Below are 14,678 nucleotides of genomic sequence, written 5' to 3'. Positions count from 1 at the left end.
ACTTCAGTTCAGTTGAGCCATCACCATCATCACGGGCGGCACTTCCCACGCCACGCGGGGCCATCTGACGATGCCGTGATACGCTGACGATTTCATCTGATCCCACCTCACCCACCCGCCCCATTTCACTATTATTTGGAGGCTTTAACATTTTAAATTGGAGGTTCCTTTTGAAGTTTAGAGATGGAACCACCTAGATCCTAGGTAGACACTCTAGAAAAAGAAAAAAATTCTAGAAATTCTCAAAAAAAGCAAAATATCATCTCACCATCAATCGGTAGACTCAAATCATCATAGCCATTGGATCTATTATAATTTTTAAAAATTACTCACCTATGCCATTATGAAAATAGCCTAAAGTAACCCCTAAATCTATATCTAAATTACTCACATCTGCCATTATATAAAATAAACTAAAGTAATCTCCTAATATTTATCAAAATTACCCACTTCCTCCTAAATTTGCAACTAAATTGCCCACCACTAATGCTTAAAAAATAACTTAAAATAACCCTTTAAATTTGCATCTATATTATCAACATATGCTATCATTAAAAATAACATGGGGTAACCCTAAAAATGAATCCAAATTACCTTAATTAAAAATGTACACCAAAATATGATTCTAAATCATCTATTTTTTACATTATTGATATATGATATAATAATTAAGGTATATATGCATGGTGTGTGTTATCATTTATAAAGATATAGAGAAAGTGATGAGAATATAGATTTCTATATTAAAATTATAGCTCAAACTTAAGGTCCATTAAACAAATTCAAGCGCATACTTGAGATGCAAAGTCCAAACTTAACGATTATAAATATTGATGGAAATGTTATAGAGTAAGTATTAACTAAAATCTATCACAATCGGATAAAAATATATCTATAAAAATATTGTGTATGAATATTTTTGTAATAATGTGGTCTCATTTTTTCCATTGGAGACTCCGTATTAGTTCTCACAAGACACGCTAGAAAAAAAAGACAAATTCTAAAAATTCTTACAAAAATCAGAAACATCAAATATGAATCCTGTAAACTCTAATAATCATAGTCATTGGTCTATTATAATTTCTAAAAAATTGCCGACAACTATGATTATGAAAATATTCTAAAATAAACCTTAAACCTATATCTAAATTATCGATGAGAGGAAGTAATGTAATTTTTATGTGAGGAAGTAATGTGATTTCTAAATCATAGTCATTTATATGTGTATGTGAGGAAGTAATGTGATTTTTATACTAAATACGATGTATGGAGGTGCGATACAAAATGAAAAATACTAATTAAAAATTAATTACGACTAGACAGAGATAAGTGCACATTTATACGAGTATTATATTGAAGTATTAAAAAAATAAGAGAGTGGCAGGTAAACAATTTTGATTATTAGCTAGAAGTTTGATTTCTAACCAATTTTTAAATATAATAGTTTTTAAAAATATATATCAGTATATGCGGGAGTACGGGCGAGCCCCGCGGTTGCCTTCCCCGGAAGCCCAACCGAACCGCTGACTGACACCAACTAACTCCTCCGCCTTGCGCGTTCGGATGGCAGCGGCGGCGGCGCCTCCTCCCCCGGCGGGCGGCTTCGTGCTGTTCCTGCACGGCTCCGCCGGGTCGGGCGACGAGAGCCGCGCCCAGGTCGCGCCCTACTTCGCCGCGCCGGAGCTCGCCTCCTCCGTCCGACTGTCCTTCCCTACCGCGCCCACGGTCCCCATCGCCTGCTACGGTGAGTTACCTGCCCCGCCCCAGGAACCCCGATGAACCGAACCAATCTGATCATGGCTGCTTAACTTCCTATCGTTTTTGGCGGTCCATCGTCCTCGCTGCGCCGCGTGTTTCTCCATTGATGGATGAAGGATGCAATCTGCTTTGCTGTTTCGCCCTATGGATGCTTTGCAAGGCTCGTAAGTGGAGAAATTACGCGCGCGCTCTTTCTCTAACTCCGTTGCTCAATGTTGATGCTTCTGTAGGTGATACGGTGATCACGGCTTGGTTCGGCATCTCGGAGGTTCCTATAACCGCGGTAATTGACCAATGCTCGTTAACTCTACAAGTATTTATATGTTGTGATTAATTGTACTTTCACTTCAATATATTTGTTGGTTGACTCAATTCACAACAAATATTTGTGGACATTTGAGTGGTGATATCTGCCATGGAGTACACAATTGTGCATGCTTCAGAAATCAAATCAACCATGCTTCACACATTTGGTTCTGCTAGTGCTTAGCTTAAAAGAATAGTGCTAGTGCTATTTGGAGTTTAATTTAAAGAAATATTACAAAGCTCATGTTTAAAGGACATAAAGAGAAGAGTGCAAAGTTATCAATTTGTTGCAAGCTGAAATCACATTCTCATATAAATTCTTATTTTCATATGTAAGTTCTGTAGCAATTTCTCGTGTTGTAAATCACACGTTTCTAAACCCAATTCACATGGCTTCTTGAGAGTTTTCATGACCCTGAATCACTTATGCCGATCAGAGGGGTAACCTGATGCTGCTTGGATATACCGAACAAAGTGGATTTCTGTTACACTCTGTCATTATATAGACTATTTTTTTCGAATACATATTAGATTATGCTTTCAATTAAAAAACAGGCAAAAGAACCACATCTTCAGTCAACATTTATCCAGCTGATTGCTTCCTACTTCTACTACACTATTAACAATGCAGCTTTAATTTTCCATTATTCAACGTTCTGTTGATCTGATTGTTTCTATTACTACTACAAGCACTCCTAAGGATTTCATACTTCCAATGATTGTTTCAGAAAACTGTTAGAGATGAGAAAGAAGTCCTTAAAGCTGTTGATTATGTGCATGAATTGTTAGACAAAGAAATAGCTTCCGGAACAAGTCCGTCAGACATATTTGTTTGTGGGTTGAGCCAAGGAGGTAAATCGGCGAGCTTAATCTGCATTTACATGTGAGGAGCGAGGTCATAAGATAGTACTAATACAGTTTCTGTTTTCAACTTTGCAGGTGCTCTAGCCATAGCAAGTGTTCTACTCTTCCCAAAAACTCTAGGTGGTTGTGTTGTTTTCAGTGGTTCAGTTCCACTGAGTAAATCATTCGCTGACAAGGTTTCGCCTGAAGCTAGAAAGGTAACGCCAAGCAGCTTTCCTTATGTAATGCGGCACACATTAGAACAACACCTTCTTAATTTAAACAATGAATTCTTAATAATTTGCAGACACCGGTATTATGGTTTCATGGAATGGCTGATGGACTGGTACTATTTGAAGCGGGGCATGCTGGGTGTGCATTTTTGGAAGAGCTTGGCATGACCTGCGAATTCAAGGTAAAGATGGAAGTACATGCAAAGCCCTAGTGTGACTCGTTCTTTTCCAATTTGCTGACTTCAATCATTTCAATCAAAATAATCAGGCTTATCCAACCCTTGGACATTCAATGGTTGATGAAGAGCTCCAGTATTTTCAGCAGTGGATCCTCAGTCGTCTAGGGATCTCTGGAGCAACTGAAACCGCAAGGCCATCATCGTCATCTCAGCACAAGGATCTCCTGTAGCTTGCTGTTGCTTGTGAATGAATAGTTTGTATTAAAATTCATGGCTGCATTTTTAGGCCGCACATCATCTCTAAATTGGAAAAATACTTCACATACAAACGAACAATCCATTTACACGATTCTGTATACCCGGCCCCAAAATGATTGATTTGAGTCGTTTGATCCATAAATATGCTACCAGTTAAGTGATTGAACCACACGATATATCAATAAGGTAATCATCATTCACAATGCAATTTTTTTATCAGAGTCTAAATAAAAATCCAACCAATTATTCTTCTTTCTAGTACCAGATCCTCTATGCATCATGTAAAGGAGCTCGAGTGATGGGTAGTAGCAGTGCAAGTGCAAAAGATCCGGCGGTAAGAAAGAAGAAACTACTTGGGTCTCCCCAATGCAGATTCGCTAGTTTCTTGGCCCATCGGTATGCGTGAGGACTTGGTTTCCTCTCCAGTAAATGGTTTCTCTCTCTCCATAATAAATCTACTGCCACATCAGCAAATTGCTTAGTTGGCATGACAATTAAGAGGGATAGAAACTATCGTAAATGTCCCATTGCGACTGCCCTGATAAAGCAGTTGCACAATCAGATTGTGCAGTACTGTTTGTATGGCTACTTGAACAATTTTTATAGGATGCCAAATGAAGGAATTGAATGCCTTGTGAGTTGTATCGTGATCCAATGAAGGTTTACGATAGTAACAGTGGTTGACTTGTAACGTTATTTGTATCTTTGCATTGTGATTCTTTTGGGTTGATGCATCGCAACACTGACGTTCTATCGAAATCACAGTATAGTAGTTTAGTTTGGTACAACCAACTACTACTACCAACATCATCATCCATCGCACAGCCTAACTGACGATCTCAGCGACATTTCGGCCCGGCTCGGCCCACGATCCATGAGTAGCCTGGTCCGCTTCCTCTTCACCCTCGCCGCGGCCATCGCCGCAGCCTCGCTCCTCGTCGCCTCACTCCGCCGCCGCACGCCGCCGCCCGGCCTTCCCGCCCAGCTCGTCCCCTCCTCCCACATGGCGGGGCGCAACCGGAGCTTCGTGCTGTGGCTGCACGGCCTCGGCGACTCTGGCCCGGCCAACGAGCCCATCCGCAACTTCTTCTCCGCCCCGGAGTTCCGCCTCACCAAGTGGTCCTTCCCCTCCGCCCCCCGCTCCCCCGTCTCCTGCAACAGTGAGCTTCCTCCACACCCTCCCGCTTCTTTACCTCCTCTATAACTGCATCAAGTTAGCATCAGCTGATCCCTAGAGCAATTTCCCTCCCTGCAGATGGTTTTGTGATGCCATCGTGGTTCGACATCCACGAGCTGCCCATGAGTGCTGTGAGTTCACTAGCTACCACTTGTAAACATATATCTAAATGTGGCGTTAGATGTTGATCTAGATGAAATCTTGAATGGGTAGGGTTCTCCGCAAGATGAGGCTGGGGTTCTGAAGGCTGTGGAAAATGTGCACGCCATGATAGATAAGGAAGTTGCCGATGGCATCCACCCTGACAACATATTTGTTTGTGGTTTTAGCCAAGGAGGTGAGGACAGATTGATATATTGAATCTGTTGTTTTTCCGGAGAGGGTAAAATGTTGGAGATGTTGCGAACTAAATAGTGAAACGTGGCTCTGCAGGTGCCCTGACATTAGCTAGTGTGTTGCTTTATCCGAAGAAGCTAGGTGGAGGAGCAGTCTTCAGCGGGTGGGTGCCTTTCGGTTCATCAGTCACTGAGAGGATTTCACCTGAAGCAAGGAAGGTAATCAGTATTTTCATCCCTTTGTCCCTTCTATTTAGTTTAGTGCATCATCGCAAGGTGCAAGGAAGCTTAGATATATATAGGTTGGTAAAAATTGCTGAATGAAAAGACTGATGATGTTTGATCTTTGGTACCTTGTCGTTACCCTTTGATTTGAAATAACTGCACTTACTTATGGAGCACTGCTGGAACCTCTACCTGCAATGGTGGGGCCACTCCCAGGAACCATCATTTAATTACGATTCTTTCTAGCAGCTAGTGCCTCTAGTTATAACATTGGTTACTGATCAGTGTTGTTTCATGAGCAATCTAGAGACATATGAATGATGCAAAATTGTAATTTGTTGAACTGAACTACTGAATGTTTCTTGTGTGTCAAAATTAAAAGATCCTGGACTTCAGATGGAATTCACTGTGCCTGAACTTAAAACAATTCTGAGTTGGTACTTGAGATTTAATATTCAGAGTTTTCTCCTAAACACAAAAATATTTCAATATATGGACCAATCTTACATATCAAGTTGCAAGTAGGCTCAAGTTGAGGCAAAGGAATATATGCCCCATCTTAGGACTTTGGAGGTAGGAAGTAGGATAGGGAAAAAAGGGTTTGCTATGGCAAATATAATAGGTTGAACATTGGGAGAGGAGGATTCCTCAGGACATGATCTTATGCTGAAGGTGACAACTTCAGAGGCTTCAGAGGAACTTCTGTCTCATCTGTTAATTTGGGTTCAGAATAGCTAATTAATTGGTCTCTTCACAAATGTGGTTCTGAAGGCATTTATACTTATTTGGTCTTTGCTATCCGTATATAGCTAGCAATCCTTGGTCTTGTACTCTTGTTGACACTGGGCATTATAGTTGTGTATATATTCAGTTGGGGTCTTTCCCTACTGTTCCCCTTAAGAAAGGATCAAACATTGCACAATGGAAATTAGATTACACATCTCGTTTTATATTTCAGCTACTCATGACAATGCTTATTTACACAGTAATGATAGTAACCTAAATCCTTTAAGGATCTCCTCAGCAGTTTTACTCTTGATATGTTTCTTGATAGCAATCATAAACCTGTGAATGATATGTTGTCTTACATCAACTAAAGCATCAAGAAAGGCCAATACCCATTCGGATAATATTAGATAGCATTGACCTTTACATAATGAAAATTCTGAATGAAATCAGGCAGAGTGCAGACACTTGTTTGACTTGCCTAAAAAAAGGATGTCCTTACCTTGCATTCATTCAACATTGAAGAAAGTTAGTGAACTGTTTGCTGCAGGAATATAGGTTTGAAACAAATTTCAAATTCTAATATGTCCGTTAGTTTATTTAACTATTAAACTCAAACCCATTCAACTTTTCAGACCCCGATTCTTTGGTCGCATGGAATTGCTGACAGAACAGTATTGTTTGAAGCTGGTCAAGCTGGTCCACCATTTTTGCAAAAAGCGGGTGTTAGCTGCGAATTCAAGGTAGATTTTTATATGGTCCTTTTTTCTCTCACTTCAATTGGACCTTCAATGTGTGAGCTCTGAATGCTGTTGTCATGTGCATTTTACAGGCATATCCAGATCTTGGCCATTCGCTCTCCAAAGAAGAGCTGCTTTATCTTGAGTCATGGATCAAGAGTCGTCTCTCAGCCTCTCAAGAGAAGGACAATTAACATTTTTTTGTTCGAGTCGCCACCAGTTCCCCATCCCCAGTATAGCGGCTTGGCTGATGCCATCATGTCTAAATTGGATTTGATCTTTCTGACCTCGCCTCATGCAACTTATTACTATGAGATTTCTCATGTATATCTATGTGTCAACGGATAGATGGACTGATGGACCAGTCAGCTACTGCTCCTGGAATTTGTTGCGTTATGCACCTGTTATTAAAATAGTAAACCAAATATTCAGCTACCGGGTCTATTCATACAATCTATCATGAATATTTGGTCCACATCCATACGTTTCCGGTCGATTATCTTTTTTTTTTAGAGAACGCCCCTGATGTCCCTGGCATCGCGCATATAAGGACTGCAGCTCTGGCTTGTTGCATGAACTGATATACTTCATCTCTTGGTTCCAGTTCTGATCATCTGCAGTTTTCTTCTCGCCGCATGGTTGTGCTAGCTCAGTGTCGATGGACCCTGTTCTGATGGTCTAATGGATACATGAATTACTTGATAACCCACATCTAACCAAAATTCTGATTTAAAACGTTTCATACTGCACTGCTATGTGCCTGTCTCTCAGTCAGTCAGCCGCAAGCCCGCAAGGTATTTCACATTCCACAGGTCCGATAAGCCTGAAGCACCTGGTCAACTAAACTGCCTTTAATCTTCATTGGCATGTACCTTTCAAAGATTGAGATGCGAATTGGGACTACCAGTTTTACCGGTCACCACAAAAGTACATGTGACCATTTCCTGATTCTGACCACTGACCATTTCAAGGCGCTGGAACGGTGACTTATGATTGCAAGACACTTGGACTCCTGTGGCTGCTGTGCTGTTGACCTTGATCGAGTTGTCACTAGCAGATTTTCTCAGAGAAAGCGACCACGATGTACCTTCCATCCAGCCTCTCTACGCGTAAGGTCCAGACTGCAATCTCAAAAGCTCAGTGGCATGCAGTGTTTGGGGGCTACCTGACGTGTAGGGTCCACTGAAATTTCCTAGAAGGCTCTGTTTGGAATGCGAAAAGTATATCTTTCTTTCTTTCTTTTCTACCCCTCCTCAAATACCAATCTACAAAATAGCGGGTTATAGTAAGACTTTAACGGTACTATAGCGGTTGATGCTAACTGCCGCTACACCCTCCTCAAATACCAATCTACAAAATAGCGGGTTATAGTAAGACTTTAACGGTACTATAGCGGTTGATGCTAACTGCCGCTACAACAGTGTTGTACTAGTTAACAGGCTATAGCGGCGATATAATGGGCTATAGCGGCTGAGCACAGCTCTACCCTACCTGCTACCGCCGGCCGGACCTCACCTCGGCAATGCTATTCGACCCGGACCTGCTCGCTGCCTTCCGCCTCGCTGTCGATGCCTACGCGCAGGCCCTTGAGGGGTCCAAGCGCTACGACGGCGACGACGATCACGAGGATGGCGTGCCGGTCGGTGGCGATGGAGGGGGAGGAGGAGCAGGCGTCGCGGACCTCCTGGAGGCATGGGCGAAGGAGGCGTGGCCGGCAGAGGTGGCGGGGCCGGGCGGAGGAGGACGGCGGTGGGAGTGTGACGGGGAGGAGGGGGGGCAGCAGGACTGACGGAGGTGGCGTGGCCGGCGGAGGGCGGCGGGGGACACACGGTGCGGGAGGGAGAAGAGGGGCAGCGGAGGAGAGAGGGGGGCAACCGAGGAAAATGTGGACTGGTGGACCACTTTTAACAGGTTTAGCAAGTTTTAGCACCTCTTGAGTGTGCTAAAGAAAATGGGGGTGCTAAACTTTAGCTAACACCTTGTAGCATCCCACCTTTTAGCACCCCTGTTTGGAAGTCCATGGGCTAAAAGGGTGCTAAAAGTGGGGTGCTAAAGTTTAGCAACCCCTCTCCAAACATGATCTAAATTCGATAGCTGTCCACTGCTCACGAGAGGTGACCATATAAACTACTCTTTGTGATGAAAAATCATGTGAAATCGACACTATCCAAGCAGATGAGGTCAATAATGCCGGATTCAAATCCGTTCTGAACGGTGTGCTAGATTTGCAGGGTAGCATATCACCTGTCCCTCGAGATTCAGGTTAGTGGCAGTGCTGACAGCAGCCTGCCGGGCTCACCGGGCGCACGGCCATGGAATGGGGTCCCCCAGAGTTAGGCCACCGGTCTCCACCAGCTTCTCTACGATATCTGGCCGGTGACCCTAGAAAACTGCGGGCTCGGGGGATGCATGCGGCTTTGGGGGCGCCACCGCCAACGCCCGTGGCAGTAGAAAACGCGAGGGCCTCAGCCTTTCGAGGATACCAACGCGAACAAAAGGCAAAGCCCCCGAGCCCCCGAGCCTCGTGCTCGCCGCCGCCCCCACCCGCATCATCACATCGGCCATCGCCCTATCGTCTCATCTGCTTCGCCACGTCCACGGCTTTTGTCCTCTTTCCTTCCTTCCCTTTCTTTTTTTATCGATCTTTACCTCTCGCCGTCAAATTCCGCTGATCGCAGCATGCAAGCGCACGGTTACAAAACAAAGTGCTAGCGGTAGTAGCGTTCGAAGGCCACCCCACTTTTAGCTCTATTTTAGCACTTGTATTGCCAAATAAGGATGATAAAGGTATGGTGCTAAAGTGTAGCTCCCTCTTTTAGCCCCACCAAAGGGTGCTAAACTGTGCTAAAAGAGCTAAAAGTGGTCCTCAGTCTAATTTTTTTCCCGTTGCCCCTCCCGCAATCCCTCTTCCCCCTCCCACCGCGCCTCCCTTTTCCTCTGCGCCGCAACTCCATCCCGTAGCCGCTTCCCCGAAACGCCGCCATCCTACGCCGCGCCATCCGGTCCTCTCCTCCGCCGCCGCGCGCGCCATCCTTGCTCCTTTCCCCACGCCAACCCAAATCCAGGGCCTTCTCGCCGCCAGGAGTGCACCGCCACCTCCCCGGAATGCCGCCATCCTGCGCCGCACCATCCGATCCTCCCCTCCCGCCACTGCGCACGCCATCCTTGCTCTTCTTCCTACGCCAACCCAGATCCAGGGCCTCCTCGCCGCCAGGAGTGCGCCGCCGTCTCCCCGACCTTCGCGCGGTGCTCATGGACGGCCACGCGCGATGACGGCTTGAATGACCTCTTCTTCCAGCCGGATCCGCCTTTCCCCGCTGGCGGCTTCGATTTCTTCTCGCAGGCGGAGTCTTCTCGAGCTCCCTGAGCGGGCATGCAGGCCCTCGACCTCAACTCGCAGGTGGAGGATTTCCCAGACATCAACTCGTACTCGGAGATCCTTCGAGGAGACGGAGTACCCGGAGGCCGCGGCAGTCGAACCCTTGGCTTACGTGTGCCTCGCAATGGAGGACGAGGAGGCGGCAGCAGAGGTGGCGGCGGTAGAGGTGGTGGAGGGCGTTCGACGAGATCTTTGTTCGGTGGATCCGTGCCCGAGGGTGGTGCCGGCAGCGGAGGCTATGGCGTAGGCCGTGGCGGATCCATGGCAAAGGGGGGCTCTGGCGGCGTAGGACATGCCGGTGGGGGCGGAGGTCGCCGAGGAACGACGAGTGTGGGTGATGCAGAAGGCTTGGGGGAAGAAAATTTCTTCGATCTTGATGAAGGAAACAACGATGAAGCTGTGGAAGTTATTTTCCCCGGCTCTAAGTTATTTTCTTCTTCATGTTTATGCAATGTTGATGTGAAATCTATATGCAATGTGTGGCTGGTTGGAATGTGAAATGTTGTTGCAATGTCTAATGTTTATGCAATGTGAAATGTATGTACCAGTGCTTGCCAATGAGCATCTGTTGCAATTGTGATATAATTGTGTATGACTTGTAATGTACTAGTGGTTGGCAATGTTGATCTGTTGCAATTGTACTATTTCTGCCCTAAAATGGTGGTGGGATCAAAACACAAAGGTAACAAATATTCACTTTATTTGCATCCAGTCAAGTTGTTGCCTTCTTGAATTGTCTAATATGGACATTCACTTCATTTGCAGGGCAAAACAGGGCGAAACAGAATGTAAGAAACTAAAGTATGGTCCTCCAGAGTACCTTGATCAGCTTGAGGAAATGTTCCATGATGTTGTAGTGGATGGGTCGACCTCATTCATGCCTGGAGCTGAAGAGGAAGAGGAAGAAGGAGCTGAAGATGGAGAGGAAGAAGATGTTGACCAAGATGGGTCTTTTTATGACTTTGATCATAGCCCAATGAGCACTAATAGCAGGAAGAGGTCAAGTAGTACTAGCACCAGGTCCACTGCCACTAGTCCTGGAAAGAAATCCAAAAGCACAATGGTTAAGATGATGAGCACTCTAGTTGCTAAATGGTCTGCCTCTGAAGATGCTACTAATAGTATATTCAAGAATGTGGGGAAGAGTCTTACTAACTCTATCAATGAGAAAAGTCAGAAGCCGAGCAAGATGCAAGAGATGGCACGGTCTGTTAAGAAGTGCCAGCAGTTGGCTTTAGAATGTGGGGCAACTCCTGACACTATTGAGTTCTATGCAGGCAGACACCTCTTTAAAGATCCATATGAGAGGGAATTCTTCTGCAACATACCTACTCCTGAAGGAAGGCTGATTCACTTGAAGAGATATTGCAAGGAGAACAATCTTGTTTAGTTAGGAATTGCCATTGTGGCTGTTTGAACAATTTCTGTTGCTTTATGAACAATTTCGCACATTCGTCCCTTAGAAATGTTATCAAGAGGTCTTTTGGAGCTTTGAAGATGAAGTGGAGGATTTTGTTGGGTATACCGAGTTTTCCAATGCATAAGCAAAGCAAAATAATTGTAGCATGCATGGCAATTGATAATTGCATTCGAGAGAATGGTATTGCCGATAGGGCCTTTGATTTGTTCGATCGTGATAAAAATTATGTTCCAATGGCCGAACCATCAAACTGTCAAGGACATGCGACGAATACCCAAGCATGTAACGAAGACTGTAACATGAATGAATTCCGTGATGACATAGCTAATGGTTGGTACAATAGATCGTAGCTAATGTGTATGGTTGTGTTGTAAGGGCAATGACAATGCAATGTATTTTTTCTGTGATTTCATGACAATGAAAATAAATTTAAATATTTTTGTCCTTCACTATTTGGAAACCGACGGCCAAATGAGAGAAAAAGAGAAACGGTAGAGGGGCAAAGCAGAGCAACAAAGCAACGCGAGCAGAAAGTTGGCGCCAAAAAGAAGTGCTAGCGGGAGAGGGTAGTGCGCGTGCTAGTGAGGAGGGAAAGAAGGGGCACTGTTATCTTTTAGCAACCAAGGTGCTAAAGTTTAGCACTGTATCTAAACATCCCAATTTGATTTTAGGGGGGTTAAACTTTAGCCTGGGTTAAATTTGAACACATGTTCCCAAACAGGACCTGATCCAACGAGACCTAAACGGCGTATATCATCGGTATGTGCGAAATGCTCTCGTTTTCTAATCCAACAAGACGGAGAATCTTTCTTTCTTTCTCTATGCGAACATGGTCACGGTTTGGAGGAGTGTACGACCATCAGTACCGTGTTCTTGTACAAAAATCAAGTATATGCTGCTCCTCGACTAGGGTTACTATAGTACTGCCAGTACTACACATGTCCTGCCAGTACTGAGAGAGTGACTGCAAGAGTGATTTTTTACTACTAGAAGGAGCAAACCACCCGATTACCATGTAGTAAGGAGAAGTACCTAGCAAGCCTAGCGTTTGCCTGTCAAAGAGTCAAGATCAGTTCACCGGCCTTTTGCACCGTGTTGTCGCTGTTGCTGCTGACTGGGCATGCATGGCACAGGCAAGGGAAAGCAGGTAGGCAGTGAGCCAGGCCGCCACGCACACGCCACGAACCAAGGCGGGCCCACGCCGCAGCGAGAGCGACTGGTCGCATTTCTCCCCGACTGAACGCACTGCGGCCCTCTGAAATTTATGATGAATCGCTCTCAAAACATCCCCGAAATCGAATGAGGTCAGAGACCAGATCGCAGTAGCGACCGTTTGGGAAAGTTCTCCAAAACAATTTTACCGGTGAAGCTAAAAATAGTGGATTCACCTAACTTTAAGTTCATTTTAAGCTCGGCTTACAAAACAATTTCACGTAATAGTGTCTCGTTTTATGCAAAATAAGTGAAGCTAAAACTAAGATAAATCCTGTTAAAGGAACACCTTAGGGGGTGTTTGGATAACCCGTGCTAAAGTTTAGCACATGTCACATCGGATGTTTGGATGTTAATTAGGAGTATTAAACATAGACTAAAGTTTAGCACATGTCACATGCACAGATGGAGTCTAATTCGCGAGATGAATCTGTTAAGCGTAATTAGTTCATGATTTGACAATGTAGTGCTACAGTAACCATTTGCTAATGATGGATTAATTAGGCTTAATAGATTCGTCTCGCGAAATAGCATAGGGTTCTGCAATTAGTTTTATAATTAGCTCATGTTTAATCCTCCTAATTAGCATCCGAACATCCGGTGTAACACTGCTAAAGTTTAGCACATAATATCTAAACACCCCCCTTAAACAAAATACCAAGCTGGAGGAAGCCGCAGCAAGTGAAGGGTTGGCGGCGTGGCACCGATACCCGGGAGCCATTCGCGTCGCACTTTGCCTGCGTCATAAAGCGCCCTGCCGCCGCACCTCATTCTCTCGCTTTCGCATCGGCTGCCGCCAAAAGCCCAAATCGCTCGCTCGTCATCAAGTCCCTTCTTTAATGCCCTTGCAGGTCCTCGCCGTCGTCCTCCTGCCCTGGTGGAGTGGAGCAGCGCGGCAGCAGCCGTAGACCCGTAGTGCACGCAGAGAGCATTGGATGTGCCCATAAATTCTGCATTGTGTGAGCGTGTCATCGCTCGACCGGCTCACTTTGTCCTTCAGCAGCTGCGATCAAAGTTTTCGCCCAACAACCGCACTGACTTGTGTTTCCCTCGTAGCCGAGCTGCTACAGTGACACCAATTCAGATGGCCAGTGGAGGCGCGCGCCTGCTCCTGCTTACTACGTGCTCGCACAGTGCTATGCAATTTACTGCTCGCGTAACTACTGGATCAGTCTCTGGTGATCGGTATTGAAAGTGGCAGAAACTTTGTCATGAATTCGCGAAAGGTTTGTGGAGTACACGTCCTCGCCAAAGTCAGTAGGGTGAAAACCAGTATTGCCCACGGCTCACTTTCGCTTTGCAAGGCATGGATGGCAGTTCTTTCGCTCGCTTTTACTTTCAACAGGGGTACACCTATGCGGTGCAGCGCAAGAGGAAAGCTCCAGTGGTTCCTTTGGCGCCGTCCGACGAAGAACCGATTGATTGGTCCAAAAGGCTCCCCAACGAAAGGCGCAAGTACTATACCGAAAGCCGATGCGAAAAATGCCAAGGAAAAAAATATTCTTTTGGGGGCAAGTAAAGAAACTCAGCATGAACCATGCTGTTCTTCAACATGAAGAGAGCAATCTTGATAATTCAGAATGGCTCCACCGTCCAATATCAATATATTGTATCATGTTTTTCGAAACAGGAATTTCGTTGGTGGGGGAGGAGGCAGAGATGCATAAGCACAAGCTGACTAAATCAAAGATGCTACTACTCCTAATGATTCCATTATTCAGGTAGATGGATGGAACCCCACTAATGCAGGCAACACACTTAACGAACATAAGAAAAAAAAACACAATGGCTTTGCACAGATGCTTCCCTTTCCATGGTAGAGGAGAAGTGGCCAACGAGGCAGGCATAACTTGATGCCACCACCAATTGCAGACATGCCAAGCTTTA

General features: G+C 45.0%; 2 protein-coding genes across 5 annotated transcripts; both read left to right on the top strand.

Annotated features, from left to right (window-relative positions):
• The first annotated feature begins 1,493 nt into the window (after positions 1-1,493).
• Positions 1,494-3,675, top strand: LOC117848430 (probable carboxylesterase Os04g0669600). Of its 4 annotated transcripts, XM_034729836.2 has the most exons (7): positions 1,495-1,744; positions 1,875-1,922; positions 1,989-2,041; positions 2,793-2,916; positions 3,004-3,125; positions 3,215-3,322; positions 3,409-3,675. In XM_034729836.2, the coding sequence occupies exons 1-7, from the start codon at positions 1,564-1,566 to the stop codon at positions 3,547-3,549; spliced, it is 777 nt and encodes a 258-aa protein (XP_034585727.1). In that variant the 5' UTR covers positions 1,495-1,563; the 3' UTR covers positions 3,550-3,675. The 4 variants fall into 4 exon arrangements, with proteins under 4 accessions (XP_034585726.1, XP_034585727.1, XP_034585728.1 ...); XM_034729835.2 differs by having other exon boundaries at positions 1,494-1,744; positions 1,875-2,041; XM_034729837.2 differs by lacking the exon at positions 1,875-1,922 and having other exon boundaries at positions 1,497-1,744.
• A 740-nt stretch (positions 3,676-4,415) lies between these two features.
• Positions 4,416-7,215, top strand: LOC117848431 (probable carboxylesterase Os04g0669500). The gene is made up of 6 exons (XM_034729838.2): positions 4,416-4,737; positions 4,833-4,885; positions 4,968-5,091; positions 5,187-5,308; positions 6,676-6,783; positions 6,873-7,215. Exons 1-6 carry the CDS (start codon positions 4,452-4,454, stop codon positions 6,972-6,974), a joined length of 795 nt encoding a protein of 264 aa, XP_034585729.1. The 5' UTR covers positions 4,416-4,451; the 3' UTR covers positions 6,975-7,215.
• The last annotated feature ends 7,463 nt before the right edge of the window (positions 7,216-14,678 follow it).

Source organism: Setaria viridis, chromosome 3 (assembly GCF_005286985.2).
Source record: "Setaria viridis chromosome 3, Setaria_viridis_v4.0, whole genome shotgun sequence".
Taxonomy (NCBI): domain Eukaryota; kingdom Viridiplantae; phylum Streptophyta; class Magnoliopsida; order Poales; family Poaceae; genus Setaria; species Setaria viridis.
The sequence above is the reverse complement of the archived record's forward strand: the minus strand, read 5'-3'. Positions and strand labels throughout refer to the sequence as shown.

What these genes read in the sequence shown, in the direction of transcription:
- LOC117848430 (XM_034729835.2), top strand. Translation starts at nt 1,564, where the DNA reads ATGGCAGCGGCGGCGGCGCCTCCTCCCCCGGCGGGCGGCTTCGTGCTG. An exon ending in TTGTGGGTTGAGCCAAGGAG is followed by an intron (nt 2,917 to 3,003) that starts GTAAATCGGCGA and finishes TCAACTTTGCAG; the next exon opens with GTGCTCTAGCCATAGCAAGT. An exon ending in TTTCGCCTGAAGCTAGAAAG is followed by an intron (nt 3,126 to 3,214) that starts GTAACGCCAAGC and finishes AATAATTTGCAG; the next exon opens with ACACCGGTATTATGGTTTCA.
- LOC117848431 (XM_034729838.2), top strand. Translation starts at nt 4,452, where the DNA reads ATGAGTAGCCTGGTCCGCTTCCTCTTCACCCTCGCCGCGGCCATCGCC. An exon ending in ACGAGCTGCCCATGAGTGCT is followed by an intron (nt 4,886 to 4,967) that starts GTGAGTTCACTA and finishes TTGAATGGGTAG; the next exon opens with GGTTCTCCGCAAGATGAGGC. An exon ending in GTGTTAGCTGCGAATTCAAG is followed by an intron (nt 6,784 to 6,872) that starts GTAGATTTTTAT and finishes TGCATTTTACAG; the next exon opens with GCATATCCAGATCTTGGCCA.